This window comes from Narcine bancroftii, chromosome 10, assembly GCF_036971445.1.
Source record: "Narcine bancroftii isolate sNarBan1 chromosome 10, sNarBan1.hap1, whole genome shotgun sequence".
Classification (NCBI taxonomy): domain Eukaryota; kingdom Metazoa; phylum Chordata; class Chondrichthyes; order Torpediniformes; family Narcinidae; genus Narcine; species Narcine bancroftii.
The window spans coordinates 105,903,280-105,927,494 of NC_091478.1; the positions used below are offsets into that span (position 1 = coordinate 105,903,280).

General features: G+C 38.2%; 2 protein-coding genes and 1 long non-coding RNA gene across 20 annotated transcripts in view; 2 read left to right on the forward strand and 1 right to left on the reverse strand.

Moving 5' to 3' along the window:
• The window catches only part of zdhhc7 (zinc finger DHHC-type palmitoyltransferase 7), a 173,150-nt gene extending 170,824 nt beyond the window's left edge, over positions 1 to 2,326 (forward strand). For all 9 annotated transcript variants that reach the window (XM_069902155.1, XM_069902154.1, XM_069902159.1 and 6 more), the window contains one exon: positions 936 to 2,326. In XM_069902155.1, the coding sequence (XP_069758256.1) occupies positions 936 to 1,112 (177 nt within the window). In that variant the 3' untranslated portion in view covers positions 1,113 to 2,326. The remainder of the gene's footprint in view (positions 1 to 935) is intronic.
• Positions 2,327 to 4,754: 2,428 nt separating this feature from the next.
• LOC138745076 (uncharacterized) lies at positions 4,755 to 20,960 on the forward strand. 2 transcript variants are annotated; one of them, XR_011345994.1, is made up of 5 exons: positions 4,755 to 4,989; positions 5,762 to 5,850; positions 9,020 to 9,157; positions 15,794 to 16,120; positions 16,645 to 20,960. It is a non-coding gene; the product is annotated as an uncharacterized lncRNA (long non-coding RNA). The 2 variants fall into 2 exon arrangements; XR_011345995.1 differs by lacking the exons at positions 4,755 to 4,989; positions 5,762 to 5,850 and adding an exon at positions 7,378 to 7,887.
• Positions 11,840 to 24,215, reverse strand: part of LOC138745072 (hepatocyte nuclear factor 4-beta-like) — a 46,770-nt gene continuing 34,394 nt past the window's right edge. For 7 of the 9 annotated variants that reach the window (XM_069902143.1, XM_069902147.1, XM_069902149.1 and 4 more), the window contains 6 exons: positions 22,972 to 23,124; positions 21,392 to 21,479; positions 18,873 to 19,025; positions 15,865 to 16,101; positions 12,974 to 13,096; positions 12,093 to 12,545 (listed from right to left, as the gene is read on the reverse strand). In XM_069902143.1, the coding sequence (XP_069758244.1) occupies positions 12,406 to 12,545; positions 12,974 to 13,096; positions 15,865 to 16,101; positions 18,873 to 19,025; positions 21,392 to 21,479; positions 22,972 to 23,124 (894 nt within the window). In that variant the 3' untranslated portion in view covers positions 12,093 to 12,405. Of the gene's footprint in view, positions 12,546 to 12,973; positions 13,097 to 15,864; positions 16,102 to 18,872; positions 19,026 to 21,391; positions 21,480 to 22,971; positions 23,125 to 24,215 lie in introns of all 9 variants that reach the window. The other 2 variants (XM_069902144.1, XM_069902146.1) reach the window with 2 other exon arrangements.

The following is a 24,215-nucleotide window of genomic DNA, read 5'->3' on the forward strand; positions in this document are numbered from 1 at the left end:
TGATCAATTAGATCAGCAAGTTTGCAGATCACACAAAGAATGGAGGTGTTGTCGGCAGGGAGAAAAGCTTTTAAAGCTAGCAGGGGGATCTGGATCACCTGAGGCAATGGGCTAAAAAAAAATGGCAGATGGAATTTAATGCAGACAAGTGTGAGATGTTGCATTTTGGAAGGACAAACCAAGAAAGGACATGTACAATAAATGTTAAGGAACTGAGGAGTGCAATAGAACTAAGGGATCTGGGACCATTGATATATAATTCCCAGAAAGTGGTGTCACAGGTGGATAGGGTTATAAAGGGAACATTTGGCATATTGTCCTAATTCGTATAGGAGTTGGGATGTTATGGTAAAGTTGTATAAGACATTGGTGAGGTCAGATTTGGAGTATTATGTGCAGTTTTGGTCACCTAACTACAAGAAAGATATCAATAAGATTGAAAGAGTGCAGAGAAGATTTACTCGGATGTTGCTAGGACTTCAGGAACTGAGTTTCAGGAAAGGTTAAACAGTTTAAGACTTTATTCCCTGGAACGTAGACCAATGAGGGTAGATTTGAGAGAGTTATTTAAAATTGTAAGGATTATAAGCAGAATAAATGTAGGTAGGCTTTTTCTACTGAGATACAAACTAGAGGACATGGGTTAAGGGGGGAAGGGGAACATTAGGGGGAACTTTTTTACACAGAGTGTGGAATGAGCTGCCATCTGAAGTGGTGAATGTGGGCTCATTTTTAACATTTAAGAAGAATTTGGACAGGTACATGGATGGGAGGGCTAAGGAGGCAGTGGACTGGGGGCAGGTCAGTGCGATGAGATAGTCTAGTACAGACTAGAAGTGCCAAATGGCCTAGTTCTGTGCTATAGTGTTCTATGGTTCTACATTTACCCCAATATAATCACGTGTAATCAATGTAACATTATGTTTATTGTGCAGGAAATTGAACGGTTAAAAAATGAAAAGCCTACATGGGAAAGGAAGCTGCGATGGGAGGGGATGAAGAATGTTTTTGGAGGACAGCCTTCATTTCTATGGATTAATCCTTTCTCAGGCATTAGAATAAGGCGACTTCTTCCCAGACCTATGAAGGGAGGTCCAGAATTTGCTGTTTGAATCTAAAGATGTTCTTTACTTAGAAAGTAATATTAGCACAACAAGACTTTGTTCCTTTCTACAGTCTACCTATAAGGTACTATGGATGAAAAAAAAACTGCTGTGTGTCAAAATTGCACATAGTAATCTAAATATGAACAAATCTCATGAAGTCTGGAATTAATGAACTGACAGAAAACTCCAACAGCCTTCATAGGAATGGATTGCAAAGATCAAACTAGCTTTGAATGGATACATGGCCTAGCTCTCTACAATACAAGTTGTTCATTTTGTAGTATTACATCAATGTACAGCTTGTGACATAATCACAAAATATTGGATGTAAACCACAATGAAATTTATGTTAATTTAGTGACATTGTTTAAGAATGTTTTCAACATGAAAGTTGTAGTCCATTCAATTTAATAATTTTTAAAACCATTTAGCATCCATCATCAGTAAGTTTCAGGATCCATATTTGGAAATGGTCATGAGATTAAACACCATCAGTTGGCTTTGAATAAGTTTTTCATCTGTTTTTATATTTTGTATATATATATATTGTATAAGGAACTCTAAAGAATGGGAAACTTTATTTTTTCAGTTCATGTATATTTTTTTTAATTTCAGGAAGAAAAAAATCCCTTTGACTGGTATGGGTGTTATTTTTCAAAAATTCAAAGTTTACCTTGAACCTAATCACAATTTTACTTTTATGTATTTGCTATGTTAAAATACGGAGATGAATTGTAAGTGTAAGATTGTTGGTGGTTATTTCTGAAATTGATATGAATTCTTCTTCCTCCAGACTAATGAAGAATGTTGTTTTAGTTTATGGAATAGAATAAAGAAAGATTCATTATTTCCAATTATCTGAAACATAAAATTTAGTTGAAATCAACAGAGATGCAATGATTTCATTGTTGCAGATCCTTACTGTTCATCTTCATGTTAACCTTGATAAGATTTATTTGTGATTTGATGGTTGAGATTTGGTTCAAGTACCTTCTTCACCAGAAAGTACAATTCTCCAAATCCTTCCACACTCAGAAAGAAGCCATCAGATACATTAAAGTTAATGTTTGATTTCTACTACTAAAATGGAACATCTAGTATATAATCTACTCCCCATATGATATGATGTATTGAAAAAATATACAAAGGTGCAAGTATAACATTTACCAAATGTAGTGGCACAGTTTGAGCATTAAATGTCGATTGAAATTCAATTACGATTTAAGAGTTGAAGGGTCCTTTTTAATCAGCCAATGTGTGTGTTATATTTTGTCTGAGCTACTGCAATGTATAAAAGGCATTTCTATGTGCTGGTTATTACTGAATATGCTCTGGTCAATATGATTGGATATTTCAAAATACCTTCCAAGTAGTCTATCTTGGTTTATTTACTATGGAACCACATGTGGAAGTGCTCATTTAATGCTCCTCGAATGCACAATTACTAGTAGCAAAGCTAACCTTGTGATTCATTGCTCTGGAGAGGGATGTAGCCGAAATGAAACAAAGCAAGGTCGATTTGTGTCACTGACTGTTTTCCAGAGTAAGATTCCAACTCTGCACAAGACAGCTGTGGATCCTTGTGTACTTAAAATGGGAATGAGTGATCACAAGTATGAGAAAAGATACCTTTACTGTACTTATATTATTGATACTATAAATAGTAAAATGCTGAACCGAATCCACTCAATGGGGATTTGCTTTTCTAAATATCACTTCAGCGTATGAAGTTGAAAACTTATGAAGGTTGAGTCATTTTAAAGAAATAAATGGAAATAGTACTTGTTAGCTATATGAACTATAGCCTCAGTTTTTGAAGATGACTGCACTTGTGGCGTCGTACTCCAGCAAGAGATTGATAGCATCAACAAAATTTGGATGGGACTGTGTATGGTGGAACTTATCAGATGTGCTTTTAAAATCCCCATCAGGTTTTTTCCCCTTTTCTTTATTGATCTTTTTTTGCAAACAAATTAATGTTTTTGGAATGATTCCTGCCATGGTTCTCTTTTCGTCTAAAAAGTAGGTGATATTCTATCTTTAGAAAATGGGGGGGGGGGGTTACATTAGCTGTCTATTTTCTGGAATTTAGCCAACTTTCTTCCCATACTTTTAGTAATTGGAATATTATGACCCATCCTTATTATTGAAGTTAGCTACTTGGCCGTTTTCCTTGAGTGCTGCATCCATTTCTGCTAATAAAATTGAGGTGCCAGTTGATGAAGTAGACAAAGTCGATGTGGTCAAACAATGATCGTGGCTTTTATTAGCAGAAACTCATGGTACAATTAAGAAAGATAATAGATGCATATACCCAAGGGGAGTGTCCTTAACAGTAGAGATAATGCACAGTCAATGTTGTACAGCAAGGCTTGCCAGAGAGGAGACAGGCAGCTTGGCAGACATTCACCACAATCACAAGATCCTAGCATCACACTGGATGTTTACTTTAATGCTGTAGTAAAAACACAGCAATGCTGGATGAACTCAGCCGGTCTTGCAGCGTCCATGTTACCAATGATTCAGGCCTGAGCCCTTCTTCAAGATGTATGCAAATAACAGGAAGGCATCTGAATAAAGACTGAAGACTGACAAGGGGTCAGCAGTTTGAAGAAAAGGTGTTAATTGGATATTAGAAGAAAGGTGAAAATTGATTTTGACTCGATGAAAGGAGACAGGGAAAGGGGAAAAGAGAGAGAGGCAGACCTGGGGGAAGGCAATGGGAAGAAGGGAGATTTGGTGGAAACTGAAGTTGGAACAGCTGCTATCCCTCCACCATCAGACTCCTCATGAACTCGGAGACTTATTTAAGGACTCTTGTGCACTTTATTGATTTTTTTTTTATTCTTTCTGTATGCACAGTCAGTTTGTTTACATTTCTTACCTATTTACTGTTCTTTATTTGTTTACATGTAGTTTTTGCACTACTGATGACAAAAAATCTGAAATTGATGCCATCTGGTTGGAGGGTGCCCAGATGGAAGATGAGGTGTTGTTCCTCGAATTTGCAGGTGGACTCAGTCCTACAGTGCATGAGAACAAGGAAGGTGGGGGAATGGGACAGGAAATTGAAATGGGTGGCCACTGGGAGATCAGTTGGTATTGCAGTGGACAGAGCCGAGGTGCTGTTGGTCTGGAGTCCACCCCTTGTGATTCTTCAGGCTTTATTCGGATGCCTTCCTGTTTTTTGCTTGTACCTTGAAGAAGGGCTCAGGCCCAAAACAACAGTAATATATTTTTAACCTATGGATTCTGTGGGACCAGCTAAATACCTCCTGTGTGTTTTTGCTGCAATCTGCAGATTTTCATGTTTCACTCCATATATTTCTTGTGCTGCATTTACTTTATGTCTCATGTTATACATGGTTTGTGCATATCTTTAACAAGACTGACAGCCAACTGTTTCCAAGCTGACAGTAAAATAGCAGCACCTTGGCAGCAACTTAAAGCCTTTATTAGACCAAAAAACATCGGAGCAGAAATAGACTATACACCCCATTGTGTCTGCCTCACCATTCAATCATGAGCTGATTCATTTTCCCACATGTGAAGTTACTATACTATTTACAGGCAAATAATTGGTAGATGTGGTCAGTCTCACCATTACTTCGATCTCAACTTTTGTTCTTTTCCAATTCTGCACAGACACTTAAGGAAAATTGCAATCACCTGAAACTTGGTGAGCACTGCTGAACAGCTGGTATTTAAGTCAGGAAGTTCAGGTAGCCCACAAAGGATTCACAATATACAGGATAAGCTCTCCACTGATGAATTTTTAGCTGCTTTACGATGATGGAGGCCACAAGATGTCAAGTAGCAGTGCATGGACATGCTGGGATTCCTCAACAATTACAAGGGAGAATTGCTGCGTTTGGTGTTCTAGGTGAGCCTCCTCTACATTGGTGAGATTAGATGACTTGTTTTGTTGAACACCTGTGCTTTGTCTCTAGTTCCAACCTTAAATTTCCATTTCAATTTTGAATCGATTTGAATTTCAACTGAAATGGGACCAACCATTTCAGTTCCCTTCATTATTCCGATACAGATACATCTGTGCTTCTTCTCATGATTGCCAGGGTGAGGACAAATGTGAACTTGAGCAACAACACATCATTTTTCCAGGCAACCTTAAACCTATCTGCTTGACCATCATTGGGCAAGCATGGTTTGAATGCGCCTCTGTAAGGAGTTTGTATGTTCTCCCTATGACCACATGGGTTTCCTCCTAGTGCTCCAGCTTCCTCCCATCATTCCAAAGACGTACAGGGTTAGTAAGTTAATTGGTCACATGGGTGTATTTGGGCAGTGTGGGCTTGAGGGCCAGAAAGGCCTGTAACTGCTGTATCTCAAAATTGATTTTTATAATAGATTACACATCCACCCCCATCTCTACCTAGCTCCACTATTTCCATCTCTAACAACTCCTGTTCATCTTTCTCTAACCTGTTCCCGTTCCAGTGGTCTCTCCTTTCACCTGTCTCTCTCATCTGTTCAGTACCGTTTCACCTCCTAAGTCCTTTCATAGCTTTATCCTTCTCTTGATGTAGTTAATACCTCCCTTTTCCATTTTAGCTTTGATAAAGATCACAGCCAAAAACAATGACTATTTCACCCATGGATGTTGCCTGACATTGTGTTCCTCATTCTTTGCACAGGGGAGATTTTGCTACATCTGAACTGGGAACAGCAAGTGCTGGCATTTGACTAGAGAGGAATGGTTGCAAAGCTAAAGGGCAAGAACAAGGTAATTTTAAATAATTGACTTGGATTAATAGTTTAATTGTTTCAATGTTTTTAAAGTATTTTGTATTTAACATGCAGTTGATCATTTTGAATGTTTCTGAATATCGTGGCCATTGATAAATATTCCATATCCTTGAACCTTGATGATCAGCAAAGCTCTTTGGCATGACTTTGCCTGCTGTCAAAGTTTTTCACCTGTTTCATAGCTGGATCTAATTCTGGCCTGCCCTATCCTGGCCCCTGCTCAAAGACATTGCCTCACCATCCATAGAATGCTATAGCACAGAAAACAGGCCAACTGGCTCTTCTAGTCTGCGCTGACTATTATCCCTCTAGTCCCAATGACCTGCTCCCATTCCACAACCCTCCAGACCTCTCCCATCCATATATATATATATATATATATATATCCAACTTGTTCTTAAAATTGAGCCTGCATTCACCATGTCAGATGGCAGCTTGTTCCATACTTCCACCACTCTGAGTGAAGAAATTTCCCCTAAACCTTTTCTCTTTCACCTGAAAGCCATGTCCTCTCATACTTACCTTCCCCAATCTAAGTGGAAAAAGCCTACTTGCATCCACTCTGTCTATACCTCTCATAATCTTGTTAATCTCAATCAAATCTCCCCTCATTCTTCTTTGTTCCAAGGAATAAAGTCCTGACCTGTTTAATCTTTCCCTGTAACTCAATTCCTGAAGGCCCAGCAACATCTTAGTAAATTTTCTCTACGCTCTTTCAATCTTATTGATATCCTTCCTTGGCATCATGTCTGGTCTTCTGCAAGACATCCTTGACAATTCCCTTTCCTCCACACTGGGGGCAGTTGACACTGAGGAATGGTATCCCACAGGAAGAAAATGGCCTCACCAATGTCTTAAACAATTTTAACATAACAATCCAACTCCTATACTCAATACTTTGATTTATAAAGGCTAAGATACTAAAAGCTTTCTTTACAATCTGTATTCCCAGATCTCATTGCTCTACCATTTACTGCATATGTTCTACCTTGGTTTGCTCTTCCAAAATGATCACCTCACACTTCCATATGATGTTTACCTGGAGGTTCAGATCAGGAGCAATAACCACAAATACTTATGGGTGCTGCTACCCTTCACGCCAATGACTGTAGTTGGTCCTATGGCCAGCAGCACTCACATATATTCTAGTTTTAATAAGCTCCAGTCTATTTCGTTTTGATAATGATGCCATAAAAGAGAGAAAATCTTGGAGTTTTATGTGATGTATGTACTCTGACAATAAATATGAATTTTATTTCAGAAGAAATACCTTTGTTGCAATTGCTAAATCGTGCCTTTATGATTGTTTTGGTTGTTTCTTCAGTCAAGTTGATTTACTCATTGTCTGGACTATGCTGCTGTTTTGATCTGCTTAGTTGAGACATGTCACGAACGAGCCTGCAGCTGATGTGGACATTCTTCTTCTTCTTTGGCTTGGCTTCGCGGACGAAGATTTATAGAGGGGGTAAATGTCCACGTCAGCTGCAGGCTCGTTTGTGGCTGACAAGTCCGATGCGGGACAGGCAAAATCTTCGTCCGTGAAGCCAAGCCAAAGAAAAAGAAGAATTGAGACATGAAACCTTATCCCACCTTATTTATTCTTAAATTCTCTGCCCAAAGTTGGCAAATTTAGCAAGTTTATTTGAGTGAAAATGTAGTTTTCTCTTTTTATTCTGCAATCTGAAGTAATCCTTCTGAATTTGCACTTAAAATATGAATGAATCGTAAGTGAAGCAAAAAGCTGCACTGATATTGAGTGCTTGTGAAATGGTATGTTTCAAGTTAGCAGATTTTAAACTCTTTATCTCAGAAAATTATAAATAAGAAAATAAAGGACTAGAACAGCAGTTCCTAGGCTTCAAAATATCCAGTCAGCCAATTCTTGTGTCACAATATGCATCATTTTCTTCCTGTGGGATACCATTCCTCAGCGTCAACTGCCCCCAGTGTGGAGGAAAGGGAATTGTCAAGGATGTCTTGCAGAAGACCAGACATGATGCCAATAGGTTTTGGGGTAAGCTCTTTAACAATCCTAAATTCCAGCCCAGGGATTTTCATCGAAATTGAATGGATCGATGTCTCCATACTGGTTCTAATGCAGGGCGAAGCTCTGTTTATTCCGAGGCAGCGACAATTTATCCAACTCTAATCTTATACCAGTAAGATTGAAAGAATGGTGAGGAGATTTACAAGGTTGTTGTCGGGACTTGAATAACGGGGAAAAGATAAACAGGTTAGGGCTTAATTTCTTGGAGAGTAGAAAAATGAGGGGAAATTTGATAGAGGTATACAAAATTATGATGGGTATAGATAAATGTAAGCAGATTTTTTTTCCACTGAAGTTAGGTGAGACTAAAACTAGACAATAGAGGTGAATTGGAAAAGTTTAAAGGGAATAATAGGGGGAACTTGGGACCCTCCATTAGTGATTGGCACTTTGCTTCCCTTGCACCCTGTTCAGTTGCCATTTCAGGCAGAACTAATGCTGCAGCTGGTCGCAGTTTCATGCGATGGCACTGGTATCTGATGGATTTTATGTTTTGATAGTTTGGCCATTGTTTAAAGCACAGTCACTATGCACGTGGAAATCTTAATTACTGTGATTTGCATTGGTGCACCTGATTAAATTTTAAATATAGGCTTGTCAAAGTGTGAAGCTGGAGTCCTTACAGTCTAGCTGATTATATTTATGGAATGTTTACACAAATCTAATTTTGAAATTATAGCTTCAATACACATTTTTTAGCTAAACATTCCATTTGTTATGAGTTGAAGATTTATCAATGAAAGTTTTTTTTTTAAAATCAGTCCCTAATAAGATATAAATGTGATTTTTAAAATTTATTTAGACATAGAGCACTGAAACAGTCCCTTCTGGCCCACAAGCCCATGGCACGCAATTTGTAATTTAAAAAAAATGCTTAAATATGGACTTTGCTACATCTGAATCTAAAATTGCTTTCACCAGACTTTTTTTAAGCCAGAACTTTCAATAAACTGTAAATATAAAGAGTGCTTTGAAAACCAACTTTACTATGTCAGGCTATTATTCTGTCTCTAACTGGGAATATTTACATCCAGGAAAAGATCTAAGTAAAGAAGAACCTATTGCAACCATTGGAATAATTTATAATTTTGCTTTTTAGTGATATTTGGAGAGGCAAGATTAAGTCAAAACTAACTTGAATGGAGAAGATCCATGGCATGAACTTGCCAGGGTTTTTAACATTGAATGCAAAGTCACCCGAATTCAAAAACACAATGAAGATTCATCTGGCATGGAGGTAGTTTCTAATTTAATAAGGTATTCCCTGCCTTCTGTTTTGTTGCTGTTCATTGTCAAAAATATTGTGAATAATTACAACAAGGTTATTAAGGAATATGTTCTGTTTGTTTGGGTGTGTCATGTTCCTCTTTTTGGGAGCAATAAAACATAAGTAGTTAATCCATTTCAATTAATTGATCAGAGATTTTAACTTCCTGTTTTTTCGCTACCTTATAGACTGTATTTAACCAATTGGAACAGCTAATATCCTAGAAAATATAAATTTCTCACACAGAATATTTTCCAATTTTGTACCTCAATTTTTGTATTCTTGGATGTCGCCATCATGTGGGATAAAGCAGCAAAACAATATGAAGATTGGCAAACCTTTATCTGCAGTTTGCTAGTGTTAACCTTTTAATGTTCCTTTCCCCCTGTTCTTTACCTGTTATCTCATTGTGATGGTATTCCATGCATGCTCTTTTCCCTCCATTTACTTGCCTTTTTTGTGCTTTCTGTGGACGTTACTGTTGACTAAAGCTAGGAAGAGCTTCATCTATTGAGTTGATCGCTTCTCACGTTCTTAAAAAATGGAGTCTTTCAGAGAGTCTTTAATAAAATAAATTGAATTGGGTAATTTTCTTGGCACTACTGGATGTCTCTTCAAGATTTGTGTACAAAATGTTTTTGCTTTCATTTCATTTCATTGTGACTAGAAATGTGGATGAGGGTAGCGCAGTGGATGTTGTCTATATGGACTTCAGTAAGGCCTTCGATAAGGTACCACATGGAAGGTTAGTTAGGAAGGTGCAGTCTTTAGGTATAAATTTTAAGATAGTCAAATGGATTGAACATTGGCTGAAAGGGAGAGGCCAGAGAGTGGTAGTGGATAATTGTCTGTCAGGTTGGAGGCCGGTGACCAGTGGTGTGCCTCAAGGATCTGTATTGGGCCCATTGTTGTTCGTTATATACATGAATGATCTAGATGATGGGGTGGTGAATTGGATTAGTAAATATGCAGACGATACTAAGATAGGTGGAATAGTGGATAATGAAGAAGGTTTTCAAGGATTGCAGAGGGATTTGGGCTGCTTAGAAAAGTGGGCTGATAAATGGCAGATGGAATTTAATGCTGATAAGTGTGAGGTGCTTCATTTTGGTAAGAAGAATCAGAATAGGACATATGTGGTAAATGGGAGAGCATTGAGGAATACAGAAGAGCAGAAAGATTTAGGAGTAACGGTACATCGTTCCCTGAAGGTAGAAACTCACGTGAATAGGGTGGTGAAGAAGGCTTTTAGTATGCTGGCCTTTATCAATCATTGCATGGAATATAGGAGTTGGGAGGTGATGTTGAGATTGTATAAGACGTTGGTGCGGCCTCATTTGGAGTTCTGTGTGCAGTTCTGGTCGCCTAATTATAGGAAGGATAGAAACAGAGTGGAGAGAGTGCAGAGAAGGTTTACCAGAATGTTGCCTGGGTTTAAGCATCTGGAGTATGGGGAGAGATCGGACAGATTGGGTCTTTATTCTTTGGAGCGTAGAAGGTTGAGAGGGGATTTGATAGAAGTATTTAAGATTATGAAAGGGATAGACAGAATGGATGTGGATAGACTATTTCCGTTAAGAGGAGGAAAGATTAAAACAAGAGGTCATGAGTTAAGAATTAAGGGGCAGAGGTTTAGAGGTAACATGAGGAGGAACTTCTTTACTCAGAGAGTGGTAGCTGTGTGGAATCATCTTCCGGGAGAAATAGTGGCGGCGGAGTCAATTGTATTATTTAAGAAAAGGTTGGACAGGTATATGGATGAGAAGAAGATGGAGGGTTATGGGCATTGTGCAGGGAGGTGGGACTAGAAAGGGGTGTTTGGTTCGGTGCGGACTAGAAGGGCCTAATGGCCTGTTTCCATGCTGTAATTGTTATGTTATGTTAATGGATTTCTGAGATGTTCTCTTGATTATATAACCATATAACAATTACAGTATGGAAACAGGCCATCTCAGCCCCTCTAGTCCCACCTACTTGCTTCCCTCCAATCCCCAACCTTCTCTTAAATGACAAAATTGACCCTGCTGCAACCACCTCCTCCAGACCACTCTCTGAGTGAAGAAGCTCCCTCTCATGTTACTTCTAAGCTTTTGCCCCTTAACATGACCCCTCGTTCCAATCTCACCTACCCTCAAGGGGAAGAACCTATTCACATCTACTCTATCAAATCCCCCCTCAACCTCCTATGCTCCCAGTCGACTCAATCTTTCTCCATATTCTAGATACTGCAATCCTGGCAACATTTTAGTAAATTTTCTCTGCACCCTCTCTACCTTATTGATATCCTTCCTATAACTTGGGGACCAGAACTGCACACAGTATTCCAAATTTGGCCTCACCCATGTCTTGAACAGTTTCAGCTGATGGTAAACAAAATTGCTCAAATATTATTGGCATGCAGAAAGCTGCTTAACAACTGCAATTTCAGCCACATGACAAAAAAAATTTATTTAATAAATTTTTTTCATTTGTTTTTAGCAAAATTATACTTGCCTGGCAATCTCACTGGAAGGTGCCCTTATGTAAAAATATACACAAATTAGAATAACCATTTAAGGCTCAAGGAATAAGAAAATACAGACTTCACATTCTTCTTGAAATGAAATTTAAAGTTACATAACTATCGAACACTTAAGAATCTGCGAATGAAGGAACTTTTTCCAATTTTTAATGTGCTAGTCTTAAACATGAACTGAGAAAAATACATAGAGTGGATCTCATTGAGGATTATTGTTTTAACTGCTGAAGCAATTGCAATGGAATGATCGCCTGTGCCTTTAAAACTCCATCATAATTTTCAGAATATTTCAGCAAAGTCAAACACAGAAAACTTCAGAGGCCGTTTAGCTTGGCTGCAGTATTGTGTTCATGAGCAGGGCTCTATTCAGGCAGTGGGACTGAAAAATAACTCATCAGAATGCATTGTTGCATTGACATTTATCCCTCTGAGCGATATTTGCAGCCAACATCATACTTCTGTCTCCAAGTTGTCTGTCTTCCTTCAAATACAGAAAAAAAATTAAGGTACCTTGGAAACTTTTGCATGCATATATTTGATCTCTCTTTATGTTACATAATACTTAATGCTTCCCCATGTTATTTGTAAACCCAGTATATCACAGCTCAATACATTAAATGGCAGTCATGTTTTTCAGAATTGTGTGCAGTAAATTAAACTTGTTATGCCAAGATATTCTGGAATTTCATCCAATTCGCTTTTACAATATTTCCTGTTTAGGAATGAGGGTTTGAGATAGCAGAGGCACAGAACGAGCCTGAATATGGCTGACAGGTTGCAATTTATATTCCTCATTTCCAGAGCCAAAAGTTGGAGACGAAAGTGGAGTTTCTGGAGATGCTGCAAAAACAAAACCGGGATATTGAGAGGTCTCACAATTTTGTTATTGTGGTCAGTAATTAGTCGCAAGAGTAATTTATCTAAATGCTTACTTGGAAGAAATTTTCAGATACTGAAAACATATAATTTTAGCTATATTGAATTCAATCCATTTAAAAATATTAATATTGGACTCCAGTTATCAATAAAATTAAACAACGGAATTTTGGGCTAATGTTTTTTGAGACTTACAGCAGGGTAACAGGCCCTTCCAGTCCACAAGTCCGTGCTGCCCAATTAGGCTCAAATGTACAAACTCCTTAAAGACAGCACTAGATTTGAACCCTGGTCACTACGCTAACTGTGCCACTCCTGCTACCTGGATTCAAAAGAAATTGCTTTAATCTTTGTTTGCCCAAGTTCAGTCAAAAGCTCTTCAGGAGACTTACAGAGTTGAACTTGATGAATAGCTGACGACAGACCAGTTGGTATCACTGCATGGGGGCCTAACTGATTGTGGACAACACCGGGTTGTTCAGATTGCGAGCATGGAGGTACCTCTGTTGTAGACCCTATGACAAGATGAAGGTTAGATGGTAAAATCAGTCAAAATGGAGGCACCAAGTTCTGAACAAAGGTGGAATTCTAACCTATGCTTGGGTAAAGCTGCATAACAAACGTTTGTTATTAGATCCATGTTGGAAATGTAATTTATTGGTCAAAGATCTTGTTTTTTGGATGAAGCATTAGATTAAGGCTTTAATGAGTAGATGTCTGTGATCCCTTGGTGCTATTTTGAAGAACAAGGAAATTATTTTTGACCAACATATGCCTATTGATCATCTTCACTCAAACAGATGATCTGGTCATTATAGCAATGCTGTTTTTGATAGCTTATGGTACACAATTTGGCCTTAGTATCTTCCAGATTTCAAAGGATGACTCCAAAATGCTTTGGAAATTCCAGAAAGTCATAATACACATCGTGTAATGACTTTTCTGTAGTCCCCATTGGCTATGCTGGTTCACAACAAGAATCTGTTGATCATTCCTCACCACAACCTACCACAGGCACAATTTTTAAGTCAGAGCAGACTCTTGACAGTTTGTCGAACTGTAGCCGATGGTCACCTCTGCCTAAACTCCAGGCCATTGATTTCCAATCTAGTACCAAGGGATTTTTTAATATTCACCAATGTTAAATTGTGCACTGGGTTAACATTGTACCTGGTGGGTTTGTTTCTGTGCTCTAAACATAAGCCTGACAAGTCAAAAGATAACATCTTTAACAATGTGATACTGTTTTGCATCTGGCTTTGCTCATTTGTCATGTTGTAAATTGGGATGTGCATCCAGGTGTGGGAAGAATTCCATCACTATATCAGTATGTGAAACAATTTAGAGTAAATAAGAACATTCCAGTGAATCCATTCATCAAAATTATGGATGATCTTCTACCTTATCTTTCAGAACTCTCCCCATATGATTTGCTTCTCTCAGTGCCTAGCCATCTATCAATCTGTTTGAGTGCAATTCCCTATCATGAATGGCTAAAAGGTTCACTAGCCTTTGCTTCTCAGTCTGAAACAGCCACGCCCTTATTCTCAATCTATGCCCCATCACCCAAGACTTCTCAGAATGGCAAAATAATCTCCTTGCATCTATCTTCTCAAACTCTTTTCCGAATTAGTTAAGCTTCAATGAGATCTCAGCTAAACTCCAAAAAAAAGTAGTCACAGCCTACTTAGTCTTCCTTCATCTGGCAAAACAGCCATCTCTGAAACCAGTCAAGTAGATCCTGGCTGTACCCACTGCGATTTGTTCATCTTTTCTTAAGGAATGAGTCAAAGCTGTACACAATATCCTATCACCAAGGCCCTATCCAACAGTATTCACATTTCCTAATGTCTATCAAATTGTCATAGTAAAATAGACACACAATCAGTGCCTTGCCTTATAATAGCCCAATGTACAAGCCCATCTCGGTCCCTTAGAATGTTACCACCAGCAGGCAGTTGTGCTGAAGGCATCCCTCTCCCATTGTAACTGATTTTCTTTAAACCAAAAATAGAATTATTCACAATAAATAATTTAGGAAAGGAAAACTGTGCAAAGTTTCTTCCATCCACTCTGTATTGAACATTAATTTCTATTTACACCATTGCACCACTGTGGCTCCTTGTTGTTACTCCCCCCACCCCCCTCAGTCTCAGCCCCTCAATGCCCAGTAACTGAAGGACCCTAAACTGTAAGCCTCCCGCATTTTTACGAGGCTAAGTGCAAGCCTGATGATCAATGCTTCATCTTCTGTGTGAGCATCGCAAACTAATTAGGTTTAGGGGTGAGGGTTACCCTCACCCCTAAACCTCATTATCACATCCTCCAGCTTTAGAATCTTTGTGTCAAAACTGGCCATTTCTCCCTATCAGTATTTTGAAGCAGTTTCTTTCTTTTCCTTCTTATATTACCTGGCCTGCATAGCATGTTCCATTGGTTTACCATTAGCAACAGATTTCAATTTTACATTTAAATTTAGACATACAGCATGGTAGCAGGCCCTTCTGGCTCACGGGCCTCTGCCATCCAATTACACTTAATTGACCTACAACCGCACAAACTCCTTACTGACATTGCCAGAGTTGAGCCCTGCTGCACTAACTTCCACCAACAAAGAAGCTTAAACTGATTATAACTGCTATGTGAATGCATTTAGTCACCATCTGTCAGGGAAATTCCCCTTGTCCAGACAATCTCTCCCCCAGCTTCTGTGCTATTGAAAAGTAACTTTCTCTCTTTTTAAATTCTGATGGAGTTCAAGGCCTGAAATTTTAACAAATGCTGCCTGCCCCATTTCCAGCATTTTCTGTTTTATAGTTCTCTAAGATTCACTCAGGAAATCTTATTTGTTTCAAGATACATTTTCCAAATATATCAATTGCATCTAATAATGTTCTTTGTGAATATTCTTAACTGTCTTGTACAGTAAATATGGAAGATATATTGGTTACATTTAACAGTGTTGTAAACATTTCCATCCCTTGAACTTCTTAAAATCTTTACTTCACACTATTTTTAAAAAAATACCAGATTTAAACCAAGATCTTGAAATTACAAAGCCTATCTAGGCTATTAACCATTGGTATATTTTGTGTACTTTGCAACAATTTTTGATCATACATTTCATATAACATTTAGCAGTGGGTGTTACTTTTGTAAGCTGATTGAACACTTTTCCAATGTTAACTGATCCCGTAATACTGCAATTGCAGGCTGCGACCATTGAATGACATTGTAGCTCTTCTGTCTAAAATAACACGTGGTTGGAAAAACAGTATCTCACCTCCCAAGAGCATTTCTTGCAAAAGGCTATCGATTTTAGCCACTCCAAAGAATCTAGCAAACTGAATCTGCTCAATCATCTGCCATGTGATGCTCTGCAGAGGTGGAAGAAGCAATAGAATATCGCCGAATCGTCCACGTGAATCGTACTGCCGATCGTTGATATAATCCTCCAGGTTGACCTGCACCTGGAATCGCATGTTTTTGATTTTTTGTGAATCACTTACACCTCTGCAATCTATTGGAGAGAAATCATGGTGAGCTAACATTTCATTACAAACATTAACACATGGAATTTCTCTTATGTAAAAACAATATCAAAACATTATTTAAATTTTTAAACTTTAATTTAGACCCTTCCATCCTATGAACCCATAATGCCCAAATACCCCAATTAACTTACAAACCTCGTATGTTTTTAAAGAGTGAAGAGAAACCCACACAGACAGCACTGGATTCTAACCCAGATCGTTAGCTCTGTAATAGCGTTGCGCTAACTGTGCCACACCTCGTAATTTAGGATGATGACAAATCACTAAATTAAGCATAGTCCAACCACAGTATGAGCACATAGTTTGTGTCACTACTGGTTGACAATGTTAACATCTTTACCTTAAAAACACATTTTGAATATTTCATTTAAATTTATGGTGATGGTCAGATTTTGTGCTCAAGGTACATTGAAGGAAAGATTGAATTCCTCTGTATGTCCCTGATTGGTCAACTCATTTACTTAATTGCAATGGCTGTTTTCAAAGCTTTCTGTCTTTTTCACCTTCAGGATCTCCATATCACCCAGACAGAACATGCAAAGAATCCTTGGCTGTCCTCATTATATAGATGTTGGCTTCATGTGGACATGGAACGTTCCTCTATACAAAGGGGGGAGATGGTCAAAGGACCACTTAGCCTACTCCAAAGTATACACAACAATACACTCAGTATTGAATCTACAATTGTATATTGACGCTTAGTTAGCTTGTTTGATAGAAAATGATTGGATATATTTGGCGACCGAATAATGAAATTATACAAGAATATAACAGATGCATCTGTTACAAAATCACCAGGTATAATTTCGTTTTCAATACTTTGTCACATGCTGCGATATTTTCTCTCTTATTTGACCTTTTAAACAAACATCATGACATGTATTAATGGAACAATCTTGTTCTCATTTACATGCAAAACTTTTTTTAAAATTCAATAAAGCAAGTGCCATTTATCCTATATATGAATATATTTCATAACCCAGCTTGCTAAATAGTGTAAATTCTCAAATAAAACTATTCATTTTATACCATATAACCATTTACAGTATAGAAACAGGCCAGTATGGCCCTACTAGTCCGTGCCAAACATCATCTCCCACTGACCCGCATTTGGCCCATAACCCTCCACTCCTCTCCCATCCATATACCTATCCAACCTTTCCTTGAATATTAACATCAATCTCACTTCTACCACTCTCTGTGTGAAGAAATTCCCCCTTATGTTTCCCCTAAACTTTTCCCCTTTTACTCTCAATCTTGTTGAATCTCCCCCACTCTCAGTGGAAAAAGCCTATCCACATGGGTTCTATTTGTCCCCCTTATAATTTTGAACACCTCTATCAAATCACCCCTCAACCTTCTATGCTCCAGAGAATAAAGTCCCAATCTGCTCAACCTTTCCCTGTAACTCAAACCCTGAAACCCCAGCAACATTCTCACAAATCTCCTCTGCACTCTCTCTATTCTGTTTATATCCTTCCAGTAATTCGGTGACCAAAACTGCACACAATATTCCAAATTTGGCCTCACCAATGCCTTATACAATTTCAACATAACATCCCAATTCCTGTGTTCTATACTCTGATTTATGAAAGCCAAGACACTAAATGCCTTCACCATCCTATCCACATGCGATTCAACTTTCAGAGAATTATGTACCCTGACTCTTCAATTGTCGACCATTTAAAGTATTTGTCCTATTTTGATTAGTCCTACCAAAACGTAGCACCTCACATTTATCGGTATTAAACTCCACCTGCCATCTTTTTAACTCTCCTATATCACCCTGTAAGCTTCCTCACTGACCACAATACCACCAACCTTCGTATCATCTGCAAATTTACTAATCCAATTTAGCACCCTATCGTCTAGATAGTTAATTTATATGACAAACAGCAGAGGACCCAGTACCGATCCCTAAGGCAAATCCACTCATCACCGGACTCCAAGTTGTCAAACAATTTTCCACCACTACTCTCTGGCATCTCCCATCCAACAATGGTTGAATCCATTTTATTATTTCATCATTAATACCTAATGTTTCCACCTTCCTTACTAACCTCTTACGGGGAACCTTATCAAAATACCTTTAAAAATAATGTGCCTTTGATGTACTTGTTATAACCAATCACCTCAATGACCAACTTTGTTACTATGTACTTCCATATGTTTTCTCAGAAAGAAGGAGTTCAAGTTGAAGCACTATATTTGCATGGTCATCAGTGAGACTGCTATGTGCAAAGTGACCCCTGGTCTTTTTCAAGTGTTTATTTGAATGAGCTCCTTCGGATATAAGACGTTGGTCCAAGGGCTGCTCTTACTCCCATCCTCCTCCTCCACTTTTCTTTAGTTCTTCGAAATCTGCATTCATAGGTGAACATTTCGGACACTATAGATGAAGGAATGTGGATACCTGAACAAACTGCGCTCAATCAGCAATGTTCTTGAGGAGTAAAACATGAAAGTCTGCAGATGTCTTTCCTCCAGATCTTCTCTCCACCTTCAGTCACAGAGCCTTTCTCCATCCCTCTTTTATCTACTTATTACCTCCTGCCTGTAACCCTGTGCTCCTCCCACCACCATTTTATTCAGGCACCTGTCTACATTTTGCTCATACCCTGATGAATGACTCAGGCTTGAAATGTTGGTTATGTATCTTTATCTTTGCTATAAAAAGTATACTGTTTGTGGCCTGCTGAATTTCTCCAGCATTGTATTTTTAAAATAATGTACTTGCCTGGATCAAAGAACACCACGGCTTTAAGGCAAGCAAATTCATTTTCATCTATCTGGAGGTCTAGCAATGGTTTTACCAGCTCGTCGAGGATCCTGTTGGCTACTCGCATAATCTCCAACTCTGGGCAGTGCCTGGGAATGATGAAATCATTTCCTGTTGAGAGAGGATGTGTCCTGTTAGTGTTGTACTCCATGTTTATAAAAGTCATGCACTGAGCATCTTCCAGTAAATACCATCAAACATTTAAAAACTCAGATTATGCTCCACGGCAAATTGAAATATTAAGGATCTAATGACCATCCATTGTTCTGGAAATTTTAGGATGTGTTATTAAGCATGAATGGAAGTAATCCAGGATTAAAATTAACATTTTTAAATCACCGTTATGAAATTATGTGACCAGCAGTGACTTCTTTGTATAATCTCTCTTTACCTTCATTATGGAGTAATGTATTCAACTGCATTTTTGAATGCAGGCTTATTGTTGATCACTACAACATAAATCCTTTGTTTTTCGATGCAAACACCCAGAAGAGTATGGATAAAGCAGCAGATGGATTACAGTATTGTTTTTGATCATTCTCATTTCTCTTACCAAACCTTGTCACAGAAAACACCAGGCATCTCAAGGACATTGGCTACCAATAGTCATCAAAGTGTTTGTGTATAATGGCTGTGGTTCTATTTAAATAGCTCCATAGTTACAGTTTGCAAACAATTTAAGAACTCATTTCTGATAGCCCCATCTCTAGTGCAAGATTATTACAAATGTAAGCAGGCTCTGGAATGGTTGGAAACCTCTGGCTAACACAAGAAATAACGAGACTTATGCACCAGCAAGTAAAATGGCAGGAGACAGCAGATGCAGGAATCTGAAGCAAAAATCAACCAGCTGGAGGATGATCAGCCTGCATCTGAGGAGACAGAGGGTATGATGTTTTAGGTCAAGACCCTACATCAGGACAGGAGCTCTTTATAATTCACCTTGCATTCAAATGAAGCACAAATACATCAAAAGCAGGAAAGTTACTTGCAGTTTAACTGCTAACATTTAGAAAGTTTAAGGTAGTCAGCTGAACCATCTACAACAATTACTTTTTTAATTTCTTTTTTTATTTACTCTTTCCCTTCCCCTCTCCTCTTCAACAATGACTTTATAATTTAAGATGTTAGAAAGTAGCTGAAGGGAGAATTTCAGTGATTCAAGTTGTGATCAAACATGTACAAAAAGGAACTATGATTTCTTTGGTTACACTTTCTGTGAGTGCATGCTCCAATTCAGTTCCATACCTTTGAATTGCTCAGTTAACTACACTGTGTTACACAGTCAAACAATAGGATTGTATTCGCTCGAGTTCAGAAGAATGAGAGGAGATCTTATAGAAACATATAGGATTATGAAAGTTATGGATAGGATAGATGTAGGAAGGTTTTTTGAGCTGGCCGGGGAAACTAAAACGAGAGGACACAGTCTCAAGATTCGGGGGAGTAGATTTAGGGCAGAGATATGGAAAAATAGTTTTTCCCAGAGAGTAGTGAATGTTTGGAATTCTCTAACCAGGGAAGTGGTTGAGGCTGCTTCATTAAACATTTAAAATTCGGTTAGATAAATTTTTACATGATAGAGGAATTAGGGGATATGGGGAGAAGGCAAGTAGGTGGAGTTAGGTCATAAATTAGATCAGCCATGATCGTATAAAATGGCGGAGCAGGCTCGATGGGCCATTTTTGGCCTACTCCTGTTCCTACTTCCTATGTTCCTATGTAATAGGTTTTTCTCATCAGTTTTTTTCTTTTGTGAATGAAAACTGCTAATATCCAAGGTCTTTCATTGCAATCTATTTAAACGTTGTGGCAATGAATCATGTCAAAAATGTGTAAAAGTTGGTCTATTGTTGGAGAGTGAAACAAGAAAATCTACATATGCTAGGGTCAAGTGTAATCCACAAATGGGCTGGATCACATTTGTACATTTGTACATGGACATTGATCAGACTTCCAATTATAAGGCCAGACCCTATCATGTGGAGTTAAATAAAAAGATGCTAATTGTTAACATATAAACATTTTCACATCATAATAAAAATATTGACAATTTGGCCAAGTCTAACATTTGAAGCATTATTCATTTAATGATGTTTAAATGATTATTATAATATTAATAGGATACGGTAAGTACAATGCTATTACATCAGCCTGGGTTCAAATCCAGCACTGTCTGTAAGGAGTAGGTACATTTTCCTGAGTCCATTTCCTCATACCCTTCAAAATGAACACAAGGTTAATTGGACAGTACGGGCTCGTGGGCCAGAAAGGCCTGTTACTGTGCTGTATGTCAAATTTCAATTTGGATTATTGATATTATGATTAGGAATTTAGCACTATTTAAACACACTTCTGAATATGTTGGTAAGATCTAGCCATTAATCTTTTTAAGAAGATATATTGACATAGTGATTTTGCATGCTTGGCAAGCAATTAGCATGACTGTGGCACAAGTTCAAATTGTTAATACATACCTAACAACAGAACATCCTTGTAAGGAATTGAACGTCTTGCCAATCCCAGCAGCAAGTGTTCCCCTGCATGAGCTCTGAGCAGTGCAACCTAGAGAAAGAGGCAGACCAACAAAAGGTTGCAGAGAAGTTCCAATAGATCTTTGTGGGTGAGATACATTTACTCACTGTTGCATCCCTTGATACCAATTTTTTTCCCAAAGGTTAATATCAATCTTAAATTGACTTGAGCCACAATTTTTAAAGTATTTTTGGGAAAGGAAAATTGTGATTTCCACTGTCCTTTGAAACGCACATCTTGATCTTAAAACTGAGATACCGAGTAGAAATTCCTTCATTTTATTCCACAAACTATTAATTAAATTACTGCTCCGCTATCTAAATTCAAAAGAATACTAACCAAATTTATGCAGCCTGGCCTCAGAATTTAATCCAAATATAATTATGGTCAATGTATGCTATTTCTGCAGCGAGACCAATGCAGTCACTTCAGAGACAGAATCCAAGAGTGAATGCAATTGGCTGTATTCCACTGACTGCTAGTTGGCAGGTCCATAGAACTGCTGGCCATCTAGAGTGTGGGCGTCAGCACATTGTGGTTGCCATTGGAGGTGAGACACAGATATATCCAACACCTCTCTGGAATGTTGCTGGGACTCAGGAGCAGGAGCTAAAGGGAGAAGTTGAGCAGGCTCGGACTTGATTCCTTGACGTGCAGGAGGATGAGGGGTAATTTCATAGAGGTGTACAAAATTATAAGAGAAATACACTGGATAAGCACATCGTCTTTAGCCCAGAGTAGGGGAATTGGTAACCAGGGGACATAGGTTTAAAGTGAGGGGGGAAAAGATTTCTTTGGAACCTGAGGAGAACTTCCCCCCCCCCCCCCCCACAGAGGGTGGTGAGTGTATGAAACAAGCTGTCAAGGAGATGGCTGAGGCTGGTACTATTACAATGTTTAAGAAATATGTGGATGTAAACTTGGATAAATGGGTTTAGAGGGATATGGGCAAAATGCAGGCAGGTGGGACTAGAGAGAGTGCCATACTTTGATTGGCTGGGGCTGAAGGACCTTTTTCCATGCTGTACCACTGGAATTGAGTACAATATTCCATTTGTGGCATAACCAGTATTTTATATAAATTCAATATAAAATTCTTATTTTTGTTATCTAGCTTTAGTTATCAACCTCAGAATCCCAGATGTCCACATCCTGACATTATCTCTGCTACAGTTTTGCTCCAGCTATTCTGTCCCATTGTACATTTCAGTTATTTATTCAATTGTTTGTGATTAGCTGATGACAATTTTAATGCAGACTCGCCAAGTGGTGTACAAGCTCAAAGTGCACGTAGCTTAAAACATTTCAACTGTACTTCTTAGTGCGACTTACAAAATATTTTGTATAGGTTGTTTGCTGAATAAGTCTTTGCTTGACGAATATGAAAAATAAACTGGGCCACTACACCACCTCCAATGTCAAACCAACCTACCTCAAAGAGTAACAGCAATAAAATTGTGAATGAATGGGAATGTCAAATATCAGGAATATTTGCTTCTCATCGCTTGGGCTTTTCACTGACCTGGTCGTCCAGTAACAATTCACAGAATGCAGGGATATATTTTGCCCATTGCACAAGTACAAGCAGCTGCTGCTTCATAGACTCACTGACATCATTGATCGTTGCCATCTTCTTCATTGCAATATCGACGGGCACAGGGTTCAAGGCAGAAATCTGGCAATACAGGGAATGATTAATTTATGGAAAGCAGTGCATGATCATACAGATTGCTCATTTTCTACATTCATTCATCGCATGGGAACGTGATGTAGCAATTTCATAGCTTTGGTGAATTGATTTCTTTGTTATTGGCCCACGAACCTACTTGTCAGTGTTCTAAAACATTGTCTTACTAATTCCCATTTCTCTCAAATGCAAGTGTCAAATGAGGTCAGTTCACCAGCAGGTGTCAGGAGCAGGGCTACGCATTTTAATATTAATGTAGAACTGGATTATTTGTGAAGAACATTTAACTGTTCATCTTCTCAAGGAATAATGTTCAGAAGTCCTTAGTCTGAGAAAGATACATAACCATTTCAGTTGCAAGACCATGATTGGAGAATTGTGGAATTATCTATTTCAACAGAATTAATTTGTTAATATTCCAAATGGGGAGCAACAGAGGCTTTATCTTCTGATGAGCAGATATTAACCAGTGAAACACAAATGTCAAAACACAGAAATGCTGGAGGAACTAAGCCTGGTAACAAATCGTTACTGGAATTTGTTGGTTATGTGCTTTGACATCAAACAGAGGTTTCCAGCTGAAACAGATCAAAACAATACACAGGCTTGATAATGAAGGTGTGCTTGGAAATGTGCAAAACTCCATCATCGGGTTAATGGTCAGTTGTATGATTATTGATTAAAGTACAGAACAATGAAGAGCCCCTGTGAGCTTGACTGCTGTTTGATACTTATAATCAAAAAGTGTGGGGGGGAAAACTAAACAGTCCAGAGAAACTCAGGAATCATAAAGGGATAACAACAGAGGAGGAGTTGATTCTATGCTTTAGACCAAATATATTATTTTCATGCAACTATAAAAATTTGAATCAAAAGGAAACATGGGATTCCTCTCCAAGAACTCTATAATATGTCACTTATAAATAATAAAGTCCTTCCTGAATAAAGTGCCAATGGGGGAAATTGGTGGCATTTATCTGCTCACAGTGAATCAAGCAAAAACTGTAATTTACTTTCTGTACATTAATGAAGAATGTTATTAAATTAAAGCTGTACTTGTTAAGGAAGCCATTAGACCA